At 41.7% G+C, this 18,081-nt stretch overlaps 2 protein-coding genes across 3 annotated transcripts in view; both read right to left on the bottom strand.

Moving 5' to 3' along the window:
* LOC311054229 (metabotropic glutamate receptor 6-like) overlaps positions 1–3,499 on the bottom strand; it is a gene marked incomplete at both ends in the record, with an annotated part of 30,228 nt that extends 26,729 nt beyond the window's left edge. Inside the window, 2 exons of the mRNA XM_084070107.1 lie at positions 2,231–2,860; positions 3,413–3,499. Coding sequence (XP_083926233.1) covers positions 2,231–2,860; positions 3,413–3,499 — 717 coding nt within the window. The remainder of the gene's footprint in view (positions 1–2,230; positions 2,861–3,412) is intronic.
* Positions 3,500–11,482: 7,983 nt separating this feature from the next.
* Positions 11,483–16,121, bottom strand: LOC311053654 (catechol O-methyltransferase A-like). 2 transcript variants are annotated; one of them, XM_084069301.1, is made up of 6 exons: positions 16,052–16,121; positions 15,284–15,446; positions 14,911–15,028; positions 14,309–14,502; positions 13,423–13,554; positions 11,483–12,771 (listed from the first exon to the last, which is right to left on the bottom strand). In XM_084069301.1, exons 2-6 carry the CDS (start codon positions 15,434–15,436, stop codon positions 12,592–12,594), a joined length of 777 nt encoding a protein of 258 aa, XP_083925427.1. In that variant the 5' UTR covers positions 15,437–15,446; positions 16,052–16,121; the 3' UTR covers positions 11,483–12,591. The 2 variants fall into 2 exon arrangements, with proteins under 2 accessions (XP_083925427.1, XP_083925428.1); XM_084069302.1 differs by having other exon boundaries at positions 12,595–12,767.
* Between the last annotated feature and the right edge of the window lie 1,960 nt (positions 16,122–18,081).

Here is an 18,081-nt window from a genome sequence, read left to right as displayed (position 1 = left end):
TATCATTCCAATTCCTCATACAGCGTCTGTTTTCCTGTAACTTTAAAATAGCTAACTCCCACATGTAACATTTATAAATGTCTGCGAGAGAGAGAGAGAGAGAGAGAGAGAGAGAGAGAGAGAGAGAGAGAGAGAGAGAGAGAGAGAGAGAGAGAGAGAGAGCATGTGTGCATGTGGCGGTGTCGGCCTCAGATTCGTCAGATGTAAGAAGAGGGGCTCCAAGTAAAGAAAAGTTTGGGAACCACTGATCAATGCACTCTATTGCCAGAGTCTATGGTAATGCAAGGAGATACATATTTGAATCTTTGAAAAATCGACCTCCTGGTGGCGCTATAACAGGGCAATGTTTCATAGGAATCGGAAGCGCTGTTCATGATTTAAGGCATTTTGTTCAAAACGGGCCACTCCTGCAAACTTTGAAAGTCAATCTTAGCCAATCGGGAAGGAATGTGAAAAATCGGACAGATCTGTTTTAATCACATGACTATAGAGATACTTTGTACCGATTTGCGTGACGTTCGGACAAAATCTGGAGGAGTAAAATAAAATAATGTGTTTTGCAAACATCTGCCTACTGGTGGCGCTATAACAGGCCAATGTGACAAATCTGGGGCAGAGGTTCTGCTCTGGCATCCAGGGAGTGTGTGTGCACAGTTTCACCTCGATCGGTACAACGGTGCCAGAGATGCTGTACACAGATGGACAGACGGATGGACGTACGGACCGATGGACGGACGGACAAACAGGGGCCAAAACATAGTCTTGGCCACGCCTTCGCCCTGGCGGAGACAATAAAAGACTGTGTCTTATTCAGGTGGAAGAAAAGCCCAACCCAGAGCTTGACTTAAGTCAGCCGGTGTATCAATCAGCTGTACATCTGTCTGCACATCTCCTGATAACAATAACAACAGAAAAACTGAAATGTCTTCTCTTTGTCGAAGCTCATAAAACAGACCTGAGCTGATGGGCTCGGATAGCAGAGTAAAGTGAAATAGTTTGTGTATCATTCAAGGAATGCTCAACCATGGGTGATAAGCCAGTCTCGGGGGTTCACTCAACTTCTTAGGATGAGTGTACTACTCACAGTCTAAGACAGAAAGCAAAGCAAACTAATACAAAAATAGGTGACATTTTCATAGACCAAACTGTCATCAAAGAGCTTGCATAATCCACACAACAGGTGCACAAGCATCAGACACTGCTCATGTGGAGAGCCTTGTGTGGGCCCACAGACACACAGAGTTCACAATCGAGCTAGGACACAGAAAGTGTAGTGTATGGATACACCACAACAACCAAACCAGCCAAGAGGACCAGGGTCAGGGTGAGCCAGACTGCATTGCTGATGAATACCAGGTATCCAGAAACCTAGATAAGACCCGCAGATGGCAATGGTAGTGTGGAGGCCACGGTCAAATAATCACAGAGAGAATATAAATACAAGATTACAGTAGGTGCTCAGATGCAGTGCTGGGACAGCTTCCAATTGTATAAAATTCAGTAGGCATTAAAACCTAACAAACTTCGAGCGCCGCTGGCCTAGCGGTTAAGGCACATACCACATATAGGCTCTAATGGGTTGTGAGTTCGAAACCCGAGCCCACACTTAAAGAGCATTGTGGGAAAAAAAAACAAAGCAGTAAGATCACGCTGACACAAGCTGATGTGATGTCACAAGCCAGCATCCATGATAGCAATGGGACTGAAAGTATTTTGATTGATCAATCAATTGTATAATTTGCCAGACAAATGGAGAAAGTCCCAGTCATATGTTCTCCTTGTTCCTATTGTATTGTGGCCGCTCATAAGGCCCTTACAGGTTATGGGCTATGTTGACCATAGTACATTGATGGCGCACACTAGGGAGGAACATTTTTGTCCTACACATTCCAAATTTAATCTTGTCAGTTGATATGATTTGTCAGTATATATCGTCAAAATGTCAATATAAAGACCAATTTATATTATATTATTGTTACACCTTCTATTACTGCTATTATTTTAGTATACGAATGTTATTCCTGCTATTATTATTGCTGTCATCATAGTTTTTACTATTGTTTCGCTCTCTGTCTCTCACTCTCTCTGCTTGGTGACACATCAACTGTCACACTGTTGAGAAAGATGAGAATCGCCAATTTCTGAAATAAAATCATTCTAGACATCTCTATCGAGCAATCAAAACTACTCACCTTAACAACAATAATAATAATAACAATATTGATAATACCTCAAACAGACGTAGAACGTTGGCCACCATGATGGAGACAGAGCTAGCTGATGCCCCGATCACACCCACCACTCTCTCAGGCTTCCTGATGATTGGCGGTAGACCATTAGAGCAGCGAATGTCTGATATGTCCTTCTGTATCAGAGCCTGGACGAAGGTCAGAGACTGCTCTAGGGCGTAGGTGTCTCTCGAGCAGGTGTCCAGGATTCTGGCTCCAAGGGTGATGTTTGGGAGGAGGTCTGGGTCACTATTGATCTGGTCCAGGGCATACAACATGGCCTCCAGACGATGGACTCCTTTCTCCTTCTTCACCTCGCCACAAGGAACTCCACTAAGGCCTCGAGAGTGGACAGGAAACAATGCCCCCAGCGTTATGTCACCGGGAATCTTGATGGAGTGGGGGGAGTGGAAGTGCTGGTGGTGCTGGTGGTGGTGGGGAACGGTCGCGCCCACAGGAAGAGCCTTCTGACCAATCAGCAGGAGGAGACAGAGGAGGAGGCGGGGGGAACAGGTAGGTGACTGACTGGCAGCACATCCAATCCAGAAGAAGTTGTGATGATGATGATGGTTGATGGTGGGCAGTGATGATGTCATAATGAGAAGACAATTTCTCATTCTACTGCAGCACACCTGAGAGCAGACAATACAAATCAGTGAAACAGACAATGAACCAGATAATTAGAATCACTTCATTCATCAAGCACCAGACATGCACAGGAAAATGACTAATGGTGACGATAATGCAATTCTACATCAACACAAATAATCATGACTGACAAAAAAGGAGACTTAAAGCTATACTTTGTGTGAGATGTGGCCATTACTGATAAACAAGAGCAATTACAATAAGCCACTGTGTTTCTAAACAGGCCAGTTTTCCTCCTCCCTGCAGCACCTCTTCTTCCCCTGCAGTTATTTTCCTCCTAGACATAATGCCTTTTTTTCCTGTTGTATAATCATTACTGTTATTATCTACGTAAATTGTTTTGGTATGAAAACCCTATTTTTTTATTTAACCAAGTATCCTATATCATAACTACATCTGTAACATTTGTAACAAGTCAAAACGCTTAAAAATCAGTTGAGAAGTTATTTTAATTGTGGAGAGACCTACAGTACATGGGTTGTACATCAAAGTCAAGGAGCTTTATTGTCATTCCATTACAGAGCGAAATTTGTTACCCAGGTCCTGGTCATGGCATTAGGAGCATGGCTTGCTCTCTCCATTATGGCGGTGAACATATCGTTCAAATGAGCAGCAGCAGCCATTGTGGTATCTACGTATAATCTAACTCCCCTGAAGCGCCTCCTCCTCCCCTGTAGCTTCCTTTGCTGCGCTGAACCCCCACCCCCTTGCAGCTCCTCCTTCTACCTGTAATATTATATTATAATTAGTATATTACAATACGTAGATATCCAACCATTAAAATCATATGTAACACACACACACAGGCCTGAGTTCCGCAGAGGCCATGAAACAATGACAAGGGGGGCAATAAATGATCTGTCAATGCATCGATCACATCCGCTGGAGTAGGCTTTAAGCTGTCATCTTAAGATATAGGCTACTGATATCACAGCTCAAATTTGCATGTGTGTAAAATGAGTTTTTAATTTACATAATTCTCAATTCACTGCAGTGCGGGTTGCAACAAATACAATTTGTTACGTAAAGCCCTGACTTTGGAAACGAAGTGGATATTGGAGCTAACAACTAATGGAAGAACTCTGTGATTGGAGGCATGTGGCTTCCTTGGCATTATAAACAGTAAACATAACAGTAACAAAACAACTCTTTATGTAAAGGTTAAATGAGATGGCAGTATGCCGGTATTACGTAGCCTACCAAGAAGAGCAGATCTACAATCTTACACGCCGTGTACTCGAAGTGTGATCAATGGAGTACATTATACTTTAGAAAACTATTATATAGGATACATTCAGTGGTGATTTACAGGGGGGCATTTGCTCTCCCTGATTGGCCTGATTTCTTTTTCTCTCTATTAGATCAAATAACAAAATAATTAAATGAATGTAATTGTGATTTTTACTAGTTTGTGTTTTGCCATCATTGCAAAAGATTAAACATTATTAACAATCCAATAGCAATATAATCAACATGGACAGGGGCACTTACAGTAGCATAAACTATTTCCTCAACTATTTCCGTTCACCAAGTCAATGTTTACTTTTCATCATAAGCTACAATACAGCTGCTGCCCTGCTACACAATTGGCAAAGAAGACCCAGCAAAACAATTGCATGGCCATGATAATCAACAAGCTACCTGCAGGAATGAGCAAACAGCTACAGTACCACCTGAAATGAGACTGCAGCAGGGTCACTCCAGTCCAAAGTTTCTCAAAGACAACAAAATACTTATTTACAAAGGGACAGACGCAGGAGTGTCAAACGTGGTGATTCTACAAATAGAGAAGGGACACAAATATCTACATCACCTGAATTATTGAATAATATGAAGGAGCAACTTCAGTTCAGTACATAAGGTAACTCATGTAGGCCTATGTATATAGCACATTGGTTGGCAATTCATAGTGCGTCACTTTGTGCCACGCTATGAGCTTGTAGACAGGTTGTGCAAATCTTTGAATATATATATATTTTCAAAGCATTTTTTAAAAACTCAAATCTTTGCTTCTGGGGGTCCCTGGCACAAAATATTTTGTGATGGGGGTTCACGGCCAAAAACATATCATTTTGGGGGTCCATGACACAAAAACGTTTGAGAACCACTGATATAGCATTAGCAACCTACGTTTTTCAGAAATAAACGTTGGGATTTAGATTAGAAGACATTTTAGTCTTAATGGGTTACATTAGTTACAATACTGTGTTACCATTACCGACATGACATGTTGCTACTGTGCAGTAGTCTTGCAGAGCCAGACGTTTGGATACCTCCGCCTAGCTCCGCCAACCAATCAGTAGACACACACTGGTCAACAGTGTTCCTGTAGCCTACTGTATGTCTCAACGAAACCTTGTGACTATATCACAAGGCCTTGTGACGATTATCACGAAAGCGCTTTACAATGTATTTCACATTCACCCATTCACACGCCGATGGCGGAGGAAATCAGGCAAGACACCAACCTGTTCATTGGGAGCATGTTGGGGGTTAAGTGGAGCCAGGGATTTACCTCTTGAGCTACTACCGTGTCACCCTAATGTGTATGATTGTGTGTGTGCATGCGTGCATACAGTATGTGCGTGTGTGCATGTGTAAAACATAGATAAAACATATATAGTAAAACTTGACATAAAACACAACACTCAGGAGCAAGGAGCTCAGAGTACAGAACATAACCATACCGTAGAACAGTGGTTCTCGAACTCTTTCATGTCAAGGACCCTCAAATGTATATGCTTTTAGCTGTAGACTGCCATCTGAAAATATTTGTGCCAGGGACTCCCATACAAGATTAGTGTTGTTAAAATGTTTCGAAAATATTCCAGCCGCCTCCTCCCCTCTGTCTCCTCGTTCCTGCGGGCGCGACCGTTCCCCACCAAATATGGCTCAGGAGGTAGAACGGCCGCTTGAGAACCGGAAGGTTCCCAGTTCAATCCCGGGCTCCCCCCAGAGTTAGTGTCAAAGTGTCCTTGAGCAAGACACTGAACCCCTAATTGCTCCTGATGAGCAGGTTGGTGCCTTGCATGGTTTCCTCCTGTGTGCGTGTGAATGTAATGCACATTGTAAAGCGTCTTGGATAAAGGCACTATCAGTGGTGTGAAGTAACTAAGCACATTTACTTAAGTACAGTTTTGAGGTACCTTTACTTTACTGGAGTATTTCCAATTGTCTATACTTTTACTTGTACTCCACTACATCTCAGAGGCAAATATTGTACTTTTACTCCACTACAAGTAATTGAAAACTTTAGTTACTAGTTACTTTGCAGGTATAAATGATTACATTATAAAACATACATTAACCACGTTAGCCCTATTACCTAGGCTATTTGAAAATAGCCGATCTACAAGCTCACAATGTGTTGCATGGCGTCACATTGTGAGCGAGTAGATCTGCTATTTTCAAACATTTTAGCACTTTTACTTTTGGTACCTTAAGTACACTTTTTCCACCATTTAACATTTATAGAACAGGGAACATAGAATACAGAAAAAGAAGCTCAGAGGTTGCATGCAACGCAGAACATAGGACAGCATCAATAAATAACCTCTTGCTACTCTCTCCTCTCCTTATACACCTCCTCCTCTTCCCTCAGGATCACAGTGTGTGCCGACTCTGATCCTTGTGTTGTTATTGTTACTGATGCAGGATCCAGGGTCCTGCTCCTTAATAGTTGATTGAGATTGCTTATTCAGCTTTTAATAGTTGATTGAGATTGCTTATTCATCTTTTAACTAAAACCAGGTGAAGAGAATATAATAGTAATATGTTCTCTTCTCCTGGTTTTAGTTAAAATATAAATGATGTGATACTACTACTAATTTACCTTCCCTACATTGGTTGCCTGTCTGTTTTAGGAATTATTTGAATATTTTACTGATTACATTTAAGGCACTTTCATGCATGGCCTGGTCCCTTATTACATTGTGCGCAGTCCTTCCTCAGGCAGGAACCTGCTGGGTTAGGTTAAAGACAAAGGGTGACCATGCCTTTGCTGTCAGGGCCCTTTGACTGAATAAATCACAGTTTTCTTTAAAACCCCTCCTTAAAACTGACTTTTATTGAAAGTCCTTTCCATAATTTAAAATTGTTAATTTGTATAGTTAATTCTCTTAATGTTCTTTTTTTCTTTCTAAGTTGTAGCCTATATAAACCACAATCTCTCTCTCTCTCTCTCTCTCTCTCTCTCTCTCTCTAACACACACACGCACACGCACACGCACACACACACACACACACACACACACACACACACACACACACATCCAGAAACATTTTATTCTACAGCTTATTTGTATTCAATTGATCACAAAAAAAGACTTTCTAGATGTAAATGTCCCAAAATACTGATGTTGTTGACAGACACGTTTCAACAAAAATGCAAAATACTACATCACATGTTTTCAGTTCATAATGAGCTTCTGACATATAGACAGCATAGTAGGCTACAGGAGGCTACATACAATTAATTACATATTTTCCCTATGGGTATCAAACAAGCTGTGACCCCCATACATTCTACCAATTCTGTCCAGTCTAATATAATAAAGTATTAAACTCCAAAAACAAACATAAGTTTTCGTCTTATTTCCCTGTTTAAATAACAGAATGTAAGCAATGCCTTACCTTACCGGGACAGACAGGAGGTGCGTGACTTCTGCTCCAAACCGGGTCCGAGCGGTACGGTATACACACACAACTCCAACAGCACCGAATCCCAGTCCACACGCGCGTGTACGTGCTCAGGTTTCACTTTTGCACAGCGCGCGTGTGTGCGTGAGTGCACGTGTTTCGCTCCAAACCAACCCTATAACCATCATGTTGTTCCGACAGGCGATGCGACTGGATCCTCCGTAGGTAGACTGCTGGGTTCTCCTCCTCCCAGAACTACCGTACATCATACATACATGTCGCTCTGACTCTGATCACTGTCTGTCTGCCCAGCTGGTTGAGAAGGGAAAAAACAACTGAGTGAATGTATGAATGAATTCTTCCTTTCTTCTTTTCTTTCTTTTTCTTCTTTTTTTTTTATACAGGGAAACGTTCAGGCTTTATGTTGTTCGCAGCAGCACAGTTGATAAAGTGTCAAAATTATTATGACTTCAAATGTTGTGCATTAGAAGGTAAAAGTTGATAAAAGTAGGCCTACTCAATTTTTGTACTTAAGTAAAAAGTATCACCTATTGTAGAAATAGTCACAAGTCCATATATGTAGCCTATGTGTTCAAATCTTTTGAAAATAGCCGATCTACAAGCTCACAACTGATGCCATGTGAGATTGGCTATTTTCAAACAGCCAAAGTTTAAATAGGGCTGAAGTGGTTAATGTATGATTTGTAATAATAATTCAAATCTACAAAGTAACTAGTAGCCTATAACGTTTTCAAATAATTGTATTTGTAATAATTGTAAAAGCACAATATTTGCCTCTGAGATGGAGTGGAGTAAAAGTATTGAAAATTGGAAATATTCCAGTAAAGTGAAAGTACCTCAACACTGTACTTAAGTACTTGAGTACATACTTAGTTACTTTCCACCACTGTGCATTAGGCTACTACAACAACTTGTTACAGTCCGTTTTGGTCAATTCTGACTAAAACAGTCCACCCTGTGAAGCCACAAAATTCGATGGGTCACCAATTTCGTTGTAACAGCGGTAACAGTTTACCCACATTCACCTCGTCCAACCGCCGTCGTTATATTAAATCTACTATTAACACCGCCCCCAGTTCTATCTCTCTCGCCCTCTTATGCTAATTGCAATTGTAGATTAAACACACACACACACACACACACACACACACACACACACACACACACACACACACACACACACTCTCTCTCTCTCTCTCTCTCTCTCTCTCTCTCTCTCTCTCTCTCTCTCTCTCTCTCTCTCTCTCTCTCTCTCTCCCATCCATCCCCTGGATATAATTGTGTTGGCTTTGAGCAAGGCACTTAAACTCCAACCACCTCAGTGGCCAATACATTCGCTGGCAGCTGGTCCAGGAATTCAACCATCTGGTCAGCGCCTCTCCCAGCTTTAGGCCATTCTACAACGCCACCTGTCTGTGGTCAGACAGACAGCAGGGACCTTTTATGAAACCTTTTAGATGATGATCATATATGTAGGCTACTACATTTTTCTGTTGTTTTGATGGAACATTTTAATTGCTCTGACTTTGCTTAGTTTGAACTGTCACAAAATATGAAGTAATTATGCAATATAATTATAACTAATAACACATAATTGTATTCAGCCATTTACCTGCAGTATATTGGTCAGATTTCATTCAATTTCTACTCTGTTGTGCACATTTTACTGTCAGGAAATAATTACTAGCCCTCCTGTGTCTTTCAAGTGTCCCTCTCAGCTTTATACTCTCTTTTACACCATCTCCTTCTCAAGCTGTCCTACTGTCTCCCCTAGTCTCCCACCCAGCTTTCCTATACTGTCTGTCTCTCCTACACTACACTGTCTCCCACCCAGCTTTCCTACTGTCTGTCTCTCCTACACTACACTGTCTCCCACTCAGCTTTCCTACTATCTGTCTAAATGAAGTGGAATTCCCATTGCTCTTTTAAATCTGTCCAGACATAAATACCAGAGTTGGGAAGTTCAGCCCCATCAGGCTGTTAAACCTCCGGCTGTTAATCCACTAATGAAGCTGACCTCATTCTGCCACAGACAGATAGGGACACACAATTACTTTCACCTGTATTCATCCATCTGACTGAACATAGTCCTACAGCAATATCCTCCTACACTTAATCCAGTACAACTACAGTCGCTCGCTTCACTGGGGTAGACTTGCTCAGAGAGGTGGTTGTGGAAACAGGTGACAGACCTGTTTCTCCAACCTCACAGCTGACGGAGACAATAGGCAGACAGACAAGTAGGCAGTGCCAAATACAGATGGGCACACAGGAAAGTATCCCCACAAAAAAAATCAGGGGTCCACTATTAGGTTACCCTACTATTTCAAATTTGGAATTGTACCTGTTGCCAGAGTAGGCTACTCACTGTACCCTTTGTAAGAGTACCCAGTGTGGCAACCGTTACCACGGTACTAATAACATTAGCTATTACAATCAATGAGTTACTTATAAAAGGGCAGCGGCCTACTCGGGAACGATGCAAGTTGGGTGCCCCACCTCTTTATGCAATACCTGTTGTACTTGTTGTCAGACACCCATTGTACCCATTGTCAGAGTACCTGTACTAGTCACTATACCATAAGACCAATCGACTAAATATGGAGATCCCTTATGTCGTCAAAAACGGCTGACATCGTGTTGATGACAGACCCGCAGGCAGGTACAGAGATTTCGTGTATTGCCCTGAAAATAATGGTGATCTATTGTGCACGCTACCACCAATAAATGGTGTAGCGGCACAAACATGACACAGAGCTCAGCCAATCTGTGAAGCTGATGGGTCCAGTTGGCCAATCAGGGATGCCGATGCCAACACCCAGACAGAAGAGTCAAATACAGTCCAAGAGGTGCACGCACATCCACATATTTAGATGGGTGTTGGATCACACAGGCAACACTGGAGAGGAAAAGATCTGTGCACCGTCTCCTTTATTAAGGAAGCGGTAAAACATTTCAGCCTCTGCGGCCTTCGTCAGGTATATTCATACCCCCAGACACAGAGATTTAGTGCGTCCTCCACAGACCCACGGACAGACAGATATTCTTAGTGTTTCTGTTCTGGACAACCGCCAGTTCGACCAAATTCCCACTCACCCCGGGCCATCACAGCAACACACATGCCAAGTTTGAAGTAGATCGGTTAGATGACGCCTGTGTTACTGTATGTACAGACACAGGTTTCGTGAATTCATAGATAATAATAATAATAGTGAAGAACTGCTCGAATATTCCCTCAAATATTTACTGAAATATGGAGTTCCACGTGTCATCATCAATATCACGTGACTCACGTGAGTCTTGGCCAAATATGGAGTTCACCATATTACAGGGAAGCCATACCGTATATTGTACCCTGTCTTGTGTCTTTGTGGAAAAACTAAAAAGTTGCATTGATGTAAAACCTCACCTCACTCTAAAAGCATTGAAGAAGTCAAAGTCATAAGCTAAATATTACTGTGCGTGCGTGCGTGCGTGCGTGCGTGCGTGCGTGTGTGTGTGTGATGATGTAGGCTACTGTATCATAGCCTAAATGATGTGTATCACTAGTATATATAAGCCCAGAAGTTGTCCCCACTATCATTTCTTTGCCCAAAATGCCACTGTACCGCTGTAGACCACCACATGTGTGCCTAATGTTAAAGTAAATTGTTAAGTAAACGTATTTACTTTAATAAGACATAGTGAGACAAAGATGTCAAATAGATACATAAGTTTGCACCCAGGCCCAGTTCCTTGAATCCAGTGCAGTACAGCTCCAATATTAATCAGAGTTTGCCATCTTGTGGTGGAAAAGAGAAGTGATAAAAGACCAACAGGAACAGATAGAACAGAATCTACATTCATAATGTACAATACTGTATTATTCATAATCTTATATAATATACCATAACAAATGTATCAAAATGTACATATACATTTTTCAAGACTTCTTAATGAACAAAATTATTGTGTTAAACATTATTTGCAAATATTTCAACCTTGAGAATAAAATAGACAAACATACATTTGTATTTCTACCATTTGAACTTTACTCTTTCTTGTAAACTGTAGTAATACAAATACAATATGTATCTAATGCAACACTTGAAGCACAACCATGATTCATTTTGAAAAGTACTGTATGCAAAACATATAGTACTATCTGTAATACAATGCAATCAAATGACTAATGTTTGTCAGCAATGTATGCAATACAAGAAGTATTGGTATTTAATAATACCCATTACATTTGACAAAACATTCAATAAAGATTTTCTTCACAATCTTTTAAAAAACAAATTTTATCAAAATGCTGTAGTCTAAATATATAGTCTGTATGTATGCAGTCAGTATTTAATATAGTAGGCTGTATGTAATCGACATGTAGCCAATACATGGGCTATTTGTTGTGTGTACAGTATACAGTAGCATAGGCCTACGTGAAGTAGTCTGTGGTCTATGTACTCGTCTGTGTAGTGTGCTGGTGCTCTATTGATACATGAACCACTCTGACAGCAGGGTCAAACCATAGACTGTATGGGTCAAACTACGGCAAACACTGACTTCCAAATGAAACGCCTTCTGTGTAAAAAGACTAAACCACATTCAAGCTGATTGCTGTCTGAACAGATTTAACCCTGTTTAAGTTTATAGTAGACAGACTGATCAGATGTGATGTAAAAACATTTGTTTCGAATTTACACAATGAAAACCTCACACATAATACCCACACATGCACACACACACGCATGCATGCATGTGCACACACAGTGTTTGGTATAAGTACTGACTCACTGATTTCTCACTGTCTCATTGTCTTTCATTAGAGTCCAAGACGAGGCACGCACATCCAGCACATTTTACACAATTTACACAGGTGCTGGACAACAATACATACAATGACAAGATGAAGGGAAGTCCGCATACTGCAATGAACAAAGCTCCCAGGAAGTAACTCTAATGAGGACAACGTTTCAACCCAACATGGGTCTTCATCAGGTCTTCCTCACTGTCTTTCATTCTCTGCCCCCTCCCTCTCCCTTCCCCTCTATCACCTCTCTCTATCTTTCTCTGTCTATCCCTGATAGATAGATTTCTCCAGTCCGTCGTGTACAGCTGTATATTCCAGGTGAGCTGTGTAGAAACAGCTGCTGTACTTACTGCTGTTTCTGACATACTGAAGGTAATCTGGAGTCCCTGGACAGATGACATTGTCAGCTAACAACACAGAGCCAGCAGACAGAAGTCCACCTGTCTAGAAAGAGAGGAGAGGAGATACAAATATATAATACTAAATACATTTAGTTTTGAGTTGAATAAACTAAGTAATGGTTTTCTAAAGCTTTAAAAATGACATGAGCAAATGTGTGTACTGTAACCAGGCAGTAAACAACACATGGTATGATTATCAGCAAAGTCAGTTTAAAAACACAGAAATTACTCATTGTAGTATGTTTAAAAGCGAATATTTAACAGAAAATATTGACTTTCTAATGCTGTACACAATTCCCTGATCCAATAGATGCATTTGTGCACCACTGCTCTTGTCCTCACACTGCAGAGCTGCTTCAGTTGGTTGTCTACTCTGTAGCCGGTTAAAAATAATGCTGTGATGGATCACAGTGTGATCCATCATAATTTGTAAAATCCTGACTATTAATTTAACTGTGGGAGTGTACAAATGTATCCAAATGGACCAACTGTTTACATTTGTACACTGTCTGTGTTCTCAAATGGATCAATGATCGTAAATCTTATTGTGAGCTACATCTAAAAAACTGTCAACCTGCAAGATGGACTTTAAATGTTAAAGGTTGGGTCAGGATCATTACTAGGGTCACCATTGGACTGGGGTTATGGGTCTGGGTTTAGGGATCAGAGTTAGGGGTTATGTACAGTATGGTACCTCCAGCAGTTTGAGGTCAGGAAGGTAGCGGTCTTTCCAGTGATCCAGGAAGACAAAGTCAAATGTTTGAATACCAAACATGGCAGCCATCCTGGGGATCAGGTCACCTGATGCTCCCTCCACTAACAACACCTGACAGCAACATGAAAAAAACAACAACGATATTTAATTAGATTAGATTCAACAATAAACAAAAATATATGTGATGTAGTGGCTTCTGAAGGGAGGTGTTACATTTTGCAGAGGAAGATGATTTATACAGGTGGTGTAAATAGAACAGGTGGTGTAAACAGAACCTGGCCTCCCACACCATCACTTCCAGCAGATTTTCAACTTCTCACCTTTCTTCCTCTAGCCCCTAACCCCGGATACAGCAGCTTGTCCCCCCCCCATCCCATCCCAAGATGCAGCAGCTTGTCTGAAAATGTATCACATAGACTATAATCTTGTGTCACCAGGCTCAACACAGTACCTGGTTTCTGTTCCGAAAAGAGGTATAGAGGCTGTCTACTATATCCGGTAATTTGCACACACATACATGCATGAGCCATTTCCGTATCCGCTCTAGACTCAGACCGGATCAGCAACCTGCAAAGTGAATTGATCCCAGTCTAATCACATAACAGCTGTTGTCACTGCCAGTCAAAAAACAGTCCTGCAATTATTATCGGTTATGACAAGCTGACGCAGCTAATATGGAAGCAGCATTGACATAGTGTAAGGCCCCGGTGGCCAATGCCGTGTCTATGTATTTATGTCTATGACACACCTGGAGAGGGTGGACCACCACCTGGTGGTCACTGGGTCAGTGACCAACTGCCCAGTACAAACAATCTCAGCATCTGTATCAAACCAGTGACCTTCCAAGCAAAGGCCAACCCCTGACCTTGTCCTGAAGCCCAGCATGCTGGATGACCTGACGTGCCACCGAGGCACACTCAGGGTTCATCTCCATGGTGATGAGCCTCGTTTCTGGTGGTAACAGCCTGGCGATGCGGACTGTAGAATAGCCACAGTATGTCCCCAGTTCTAATGCTGTCGACGGACTGGTCTCCAGGACAACTGAATCCAAGATAGCACCTGTGTGTGTGTGTGTGTGTGTGTGTGTGTGTGTGTGTGTGTGTGTGTGTGTGTGTGTGTGTATGATAGAGAGAGAGAGAGAGAGAGAGAGAGAGAGAGAGAGAGAGAGAGAGAGAGAGAGAGAGAGAGAGAGAAAGAGAGAGAGATTCAGTTTGACCATGGACGAAATGGCTTGAAAATGCATTGAAACAATTGAAATGCCTTGAACTCTTTAAAGATATCATTTGGCTGCCATTATCTTACTCAACCACTGACACCCCATTACCCTCACATCCATAATAATGAAGTGCCTGGAGAAGCTGCTGCTAAACAACTGGCCCACAACTGGATCCTGTGTGTGTGCGTGCGTGCGTGTGTGCGTGCGTGCGTGTGTGTGTGTGCGTGCGTGCGTGCGTGCGTGTGTGAGACCTTTTTCATCTCCTACGTTCATGGCCCATTCACTGTTTTTACAGAAGTGATCCACAGCAGAGATTACACTGTCAGGATTTCCTTTGGTTGCATTTCTCTGCACAGCCTGAAGGATGCGCTGGAAATATAAAAACATAATAAAAACATAACGGCAGTTTGTCCATATTATCTCACTGCAACCTTGTCAGTGTCAACTTACAATCATACTCATTTACAACAGGTGTGCATACTGTATAATAACAGATTTTCCATGACACATACAAACACACTGTAAATATACAAACTGGCATGCATGCATGCACACATACATAGTATACATATATACTGTACATATATGCATACATACTGTACACACGGTACATACAGTACATACCTGGGGTCGAGTCTTTCGGGTCAGTACATCCAGAACCCGTTCGGTGATGATAACATGCCACAACAGAGCCCATCGTGCATTGTAGTGAACCAACCATCTGAACAGCCCGTAGAACCCAACACATACAACCACCAGTATCAGTGCCACCAACATTCTGGTCCCACTAGGAGAGAGAAAACTATGTTTGTATAGTCTTCATAACAAGTTTTCTTTTATTTTGGAAAATATTAATTTTGACATTTGGTATGTGTGTGTATGCAGCCACAGTTGAGTACAATACTGGACTGTATTTACTCAGATTAAGTCATTTTTCAACAACTTTTCTTTCCTCGCTGTTCTCTGCAGTTAGTTTTTCCTCAAACGTAGCAGCTGGAATAAGCTCAGAGGCAATGGTAGGGTGCAACAAAAGGTGTTTATTCACCAACACCAAAAAATACAAAAGATGGCAAAAAGGACAAAATCTCCTAAAACAGGAGAGACTGTGCGTAGCATCCAGCTCTGTTCCCCAGGGGGGTTTACAACACTACATATATTTTGTTTTGTTACAGACACTATACTGTAGGTTCATTCACAACACTACAGACGATCTGGTAACACTTGCTCATAAGGTACCCGTAATTACCGTATGTTCACATTACTACACATCAAATTGTTTGTTGGAGAAACAGGTTTCATTACTACGTACAGGAATTAAGTTTAGCTACAGACACCAAGTACATTCATTGTACATTACTCCACATAGGATTTTGTTTTATTAACTAGTCTTACCTTATAGCAAGAAGAGAAAGGAGAGCGCTGCTTCCCTGCTTTTCCTTCTCATGAAGAGCTCAACTCACAGTAAACATCTCTTTCTTTCTCTCTCTAGTCCCTCCCTCTCATGCTCTCTCTCTCTCTCTCACATTCTTTTCTCTCTCTCTCTCTCTCTCTCTCTCTCTCTCTCTCTCAATGTCCTCATTCAGGGCTCTGAGAGCTGACAGTGCTCTGAAATGTGCTATATAAATAAACATGCCTGTGCTTAGTCACGTTAGTGCTTCAACATGGTTTAGTTAGAGAAACTAGGCAGGTTTACATTACTACGCCTACATAAGATTTTGGTTTAGACATTAGGTATGTTTACAACTACACATGATTTAGTTTTGTTACAGACACTAGGTACATGTACAATTCTACACAGGACTCCTCTCCCTCTCTCTCTCTCTCTCTCTCTCTCTCTCTCTCTCTCTTTTTTTTTCTCTCTCTCTCTCTCTCTCTCTCTCTCTCTCTCTCTCTCTCTCTCTCTCTCTCTCTCTCTCTCTCTCTCTCTCTCTCTCTCTCTCTCTCTCTCTCTCTCTCTCTCTTTTGTTTGTCCTGGCTTGGTCAGCTTTAGATTCATCCCTGTTGGCTTAGGGTTTGGAATACATTTGAAGCAGTCAGGCCAGTTTAGTCTGGGTAGTTTGGTTGAGCTTTGAAAGAACATAATGTTTCTTTTTGTATGTATGTATGTATGTATGTATGTATGTATGTGTGTGTGCGCCAGACATTCAGAGCAGCTGCAGGCTACTGAGGCAGACCTGCCATGAGAAATATCCATCACACACACACGCACGCACGCACGCACACACACACACACACACACACACACACACACACACACACACACACACACACACACACACACACACACACACACACACACACACACACACACACACACACACAGACAGACAGACAGACAGACAGACAGACAGACAGACAGACAGACACACACACACACACACACACACACACACACACACACACACACACACACGGCAGCAGGGGGAGGCTTTCTCTGTCGCTGCACTAGCGGCATATTATATTGGATGGTCTGTTCAGTAGGGAGTGGAACTGGAAGAGAGGGATGGCATTTTCATGTTCATGCTCATGTTCATGTTCATGTTCATGTTCCTCATCTATACACTGTCAGCTGAAAAGAAGCTGACAGTGTATCAGAGGAGACATAGTTGTCCACACCCTCTGTAAACCATTGATCGATTGATTGAATACTTAAATTACATTTTTACAGGCAGTACAATGAGTTAAAAACACGCAAATCGGATGATACAAAAAGCCAGAGGCTTGTTTCTATTCTGGTCCATTAAACATTCAACACTTAAACAACTGGACAACAGTGCAAAAAAACAACTACACAACAATACAGAAAATATTGTAAGGAAGGGTGTATCAGGGACTGTATGGCAAACCCCTTCTTTAGGGTTAAAATGCATCTTTTTTTCCAGGTAAAACGTTGTTACTTACTACAAGAGCCCTTTGTAATAACAACAATAAACCAACAGCGTCATCTGGTGGCCAGAGAAGTAAAGTATCCTGTTTTAATGATCCCCCATAAGTCTCCAATCCATCAGTCAACAACAACTGAAGTTCTAATTATCAATAATAATAACAAGAATATGGTTTTAAAAGCGTGCAGATTTTTTTTTTACACAAACATGCTGACCGAGAAGAGTTCATCTTATAGGTCGTAGCCATCTTTCCCTACCCTTCCAGAATGGTACAGTCCGTGTCCTCCCATCTGACAGCTTACTGTACAGCCAGGGTTGCCAGATCTGCTTATTATAATTTCCCCAAATAGCCGATCTACAAGCTTACAACACGTTGCATCGCGACGCGTTGTAAGCTTGTAGATTTGCTATTTTCAAATAGCTGATGTATATGTTAAAGTGCTCATGTCGCTTCTTTTGGGCTGGTTTTCCTAGACCTGGTTGCTTGTTTCTCTCACGGAATCTGGCAACACTGCTTACAGCAGAGAGAGAGAGTGT

Source organism: Gymnoscopelus microlampas, assembly GCF_963454915.1.
Source record: "Gymnoscopelus microlampas genome assembly, chromosome: 10".
Classification (NCBI taxonomy): domain Eukaryota; kingdom Metazoa; phylum Chordata; class Actinopteri; order Myctophiformes; family Myctophidae; genus Gymnoscopelus; species Gymnoscopelus microlampas.
The sequence above is the reverse complement of the archived record's forward strand: the minus strand, read 5'-3'. Positions and strand labels throughout refer to the sequence as shown.

Bases quoted from the DNA above. Each gene is read 5' to 3' on its own strand.
- LOC311053654 (XM_084069301.1), bottom strand. From the start codon at position 15,436: ATGTTGGTGGCACTGATACTGGTGGTTGTATGTGTTGGGTTCTACGGG. The intron at 15,029-15,283 runs GTATGTACTGTA...TTATATTTCCAG, and splicing joins CCCGAAAGACTCGACCCCAG to CGCATCCTTCAGGCTGTGCA. The intron at 14,503-14,910 runs GTCTCACACACG...ACACACACACAG, and splicing joins GAACGTAGGAGATGAAAAAG to GTGCTATCTTGGATTCAGTT.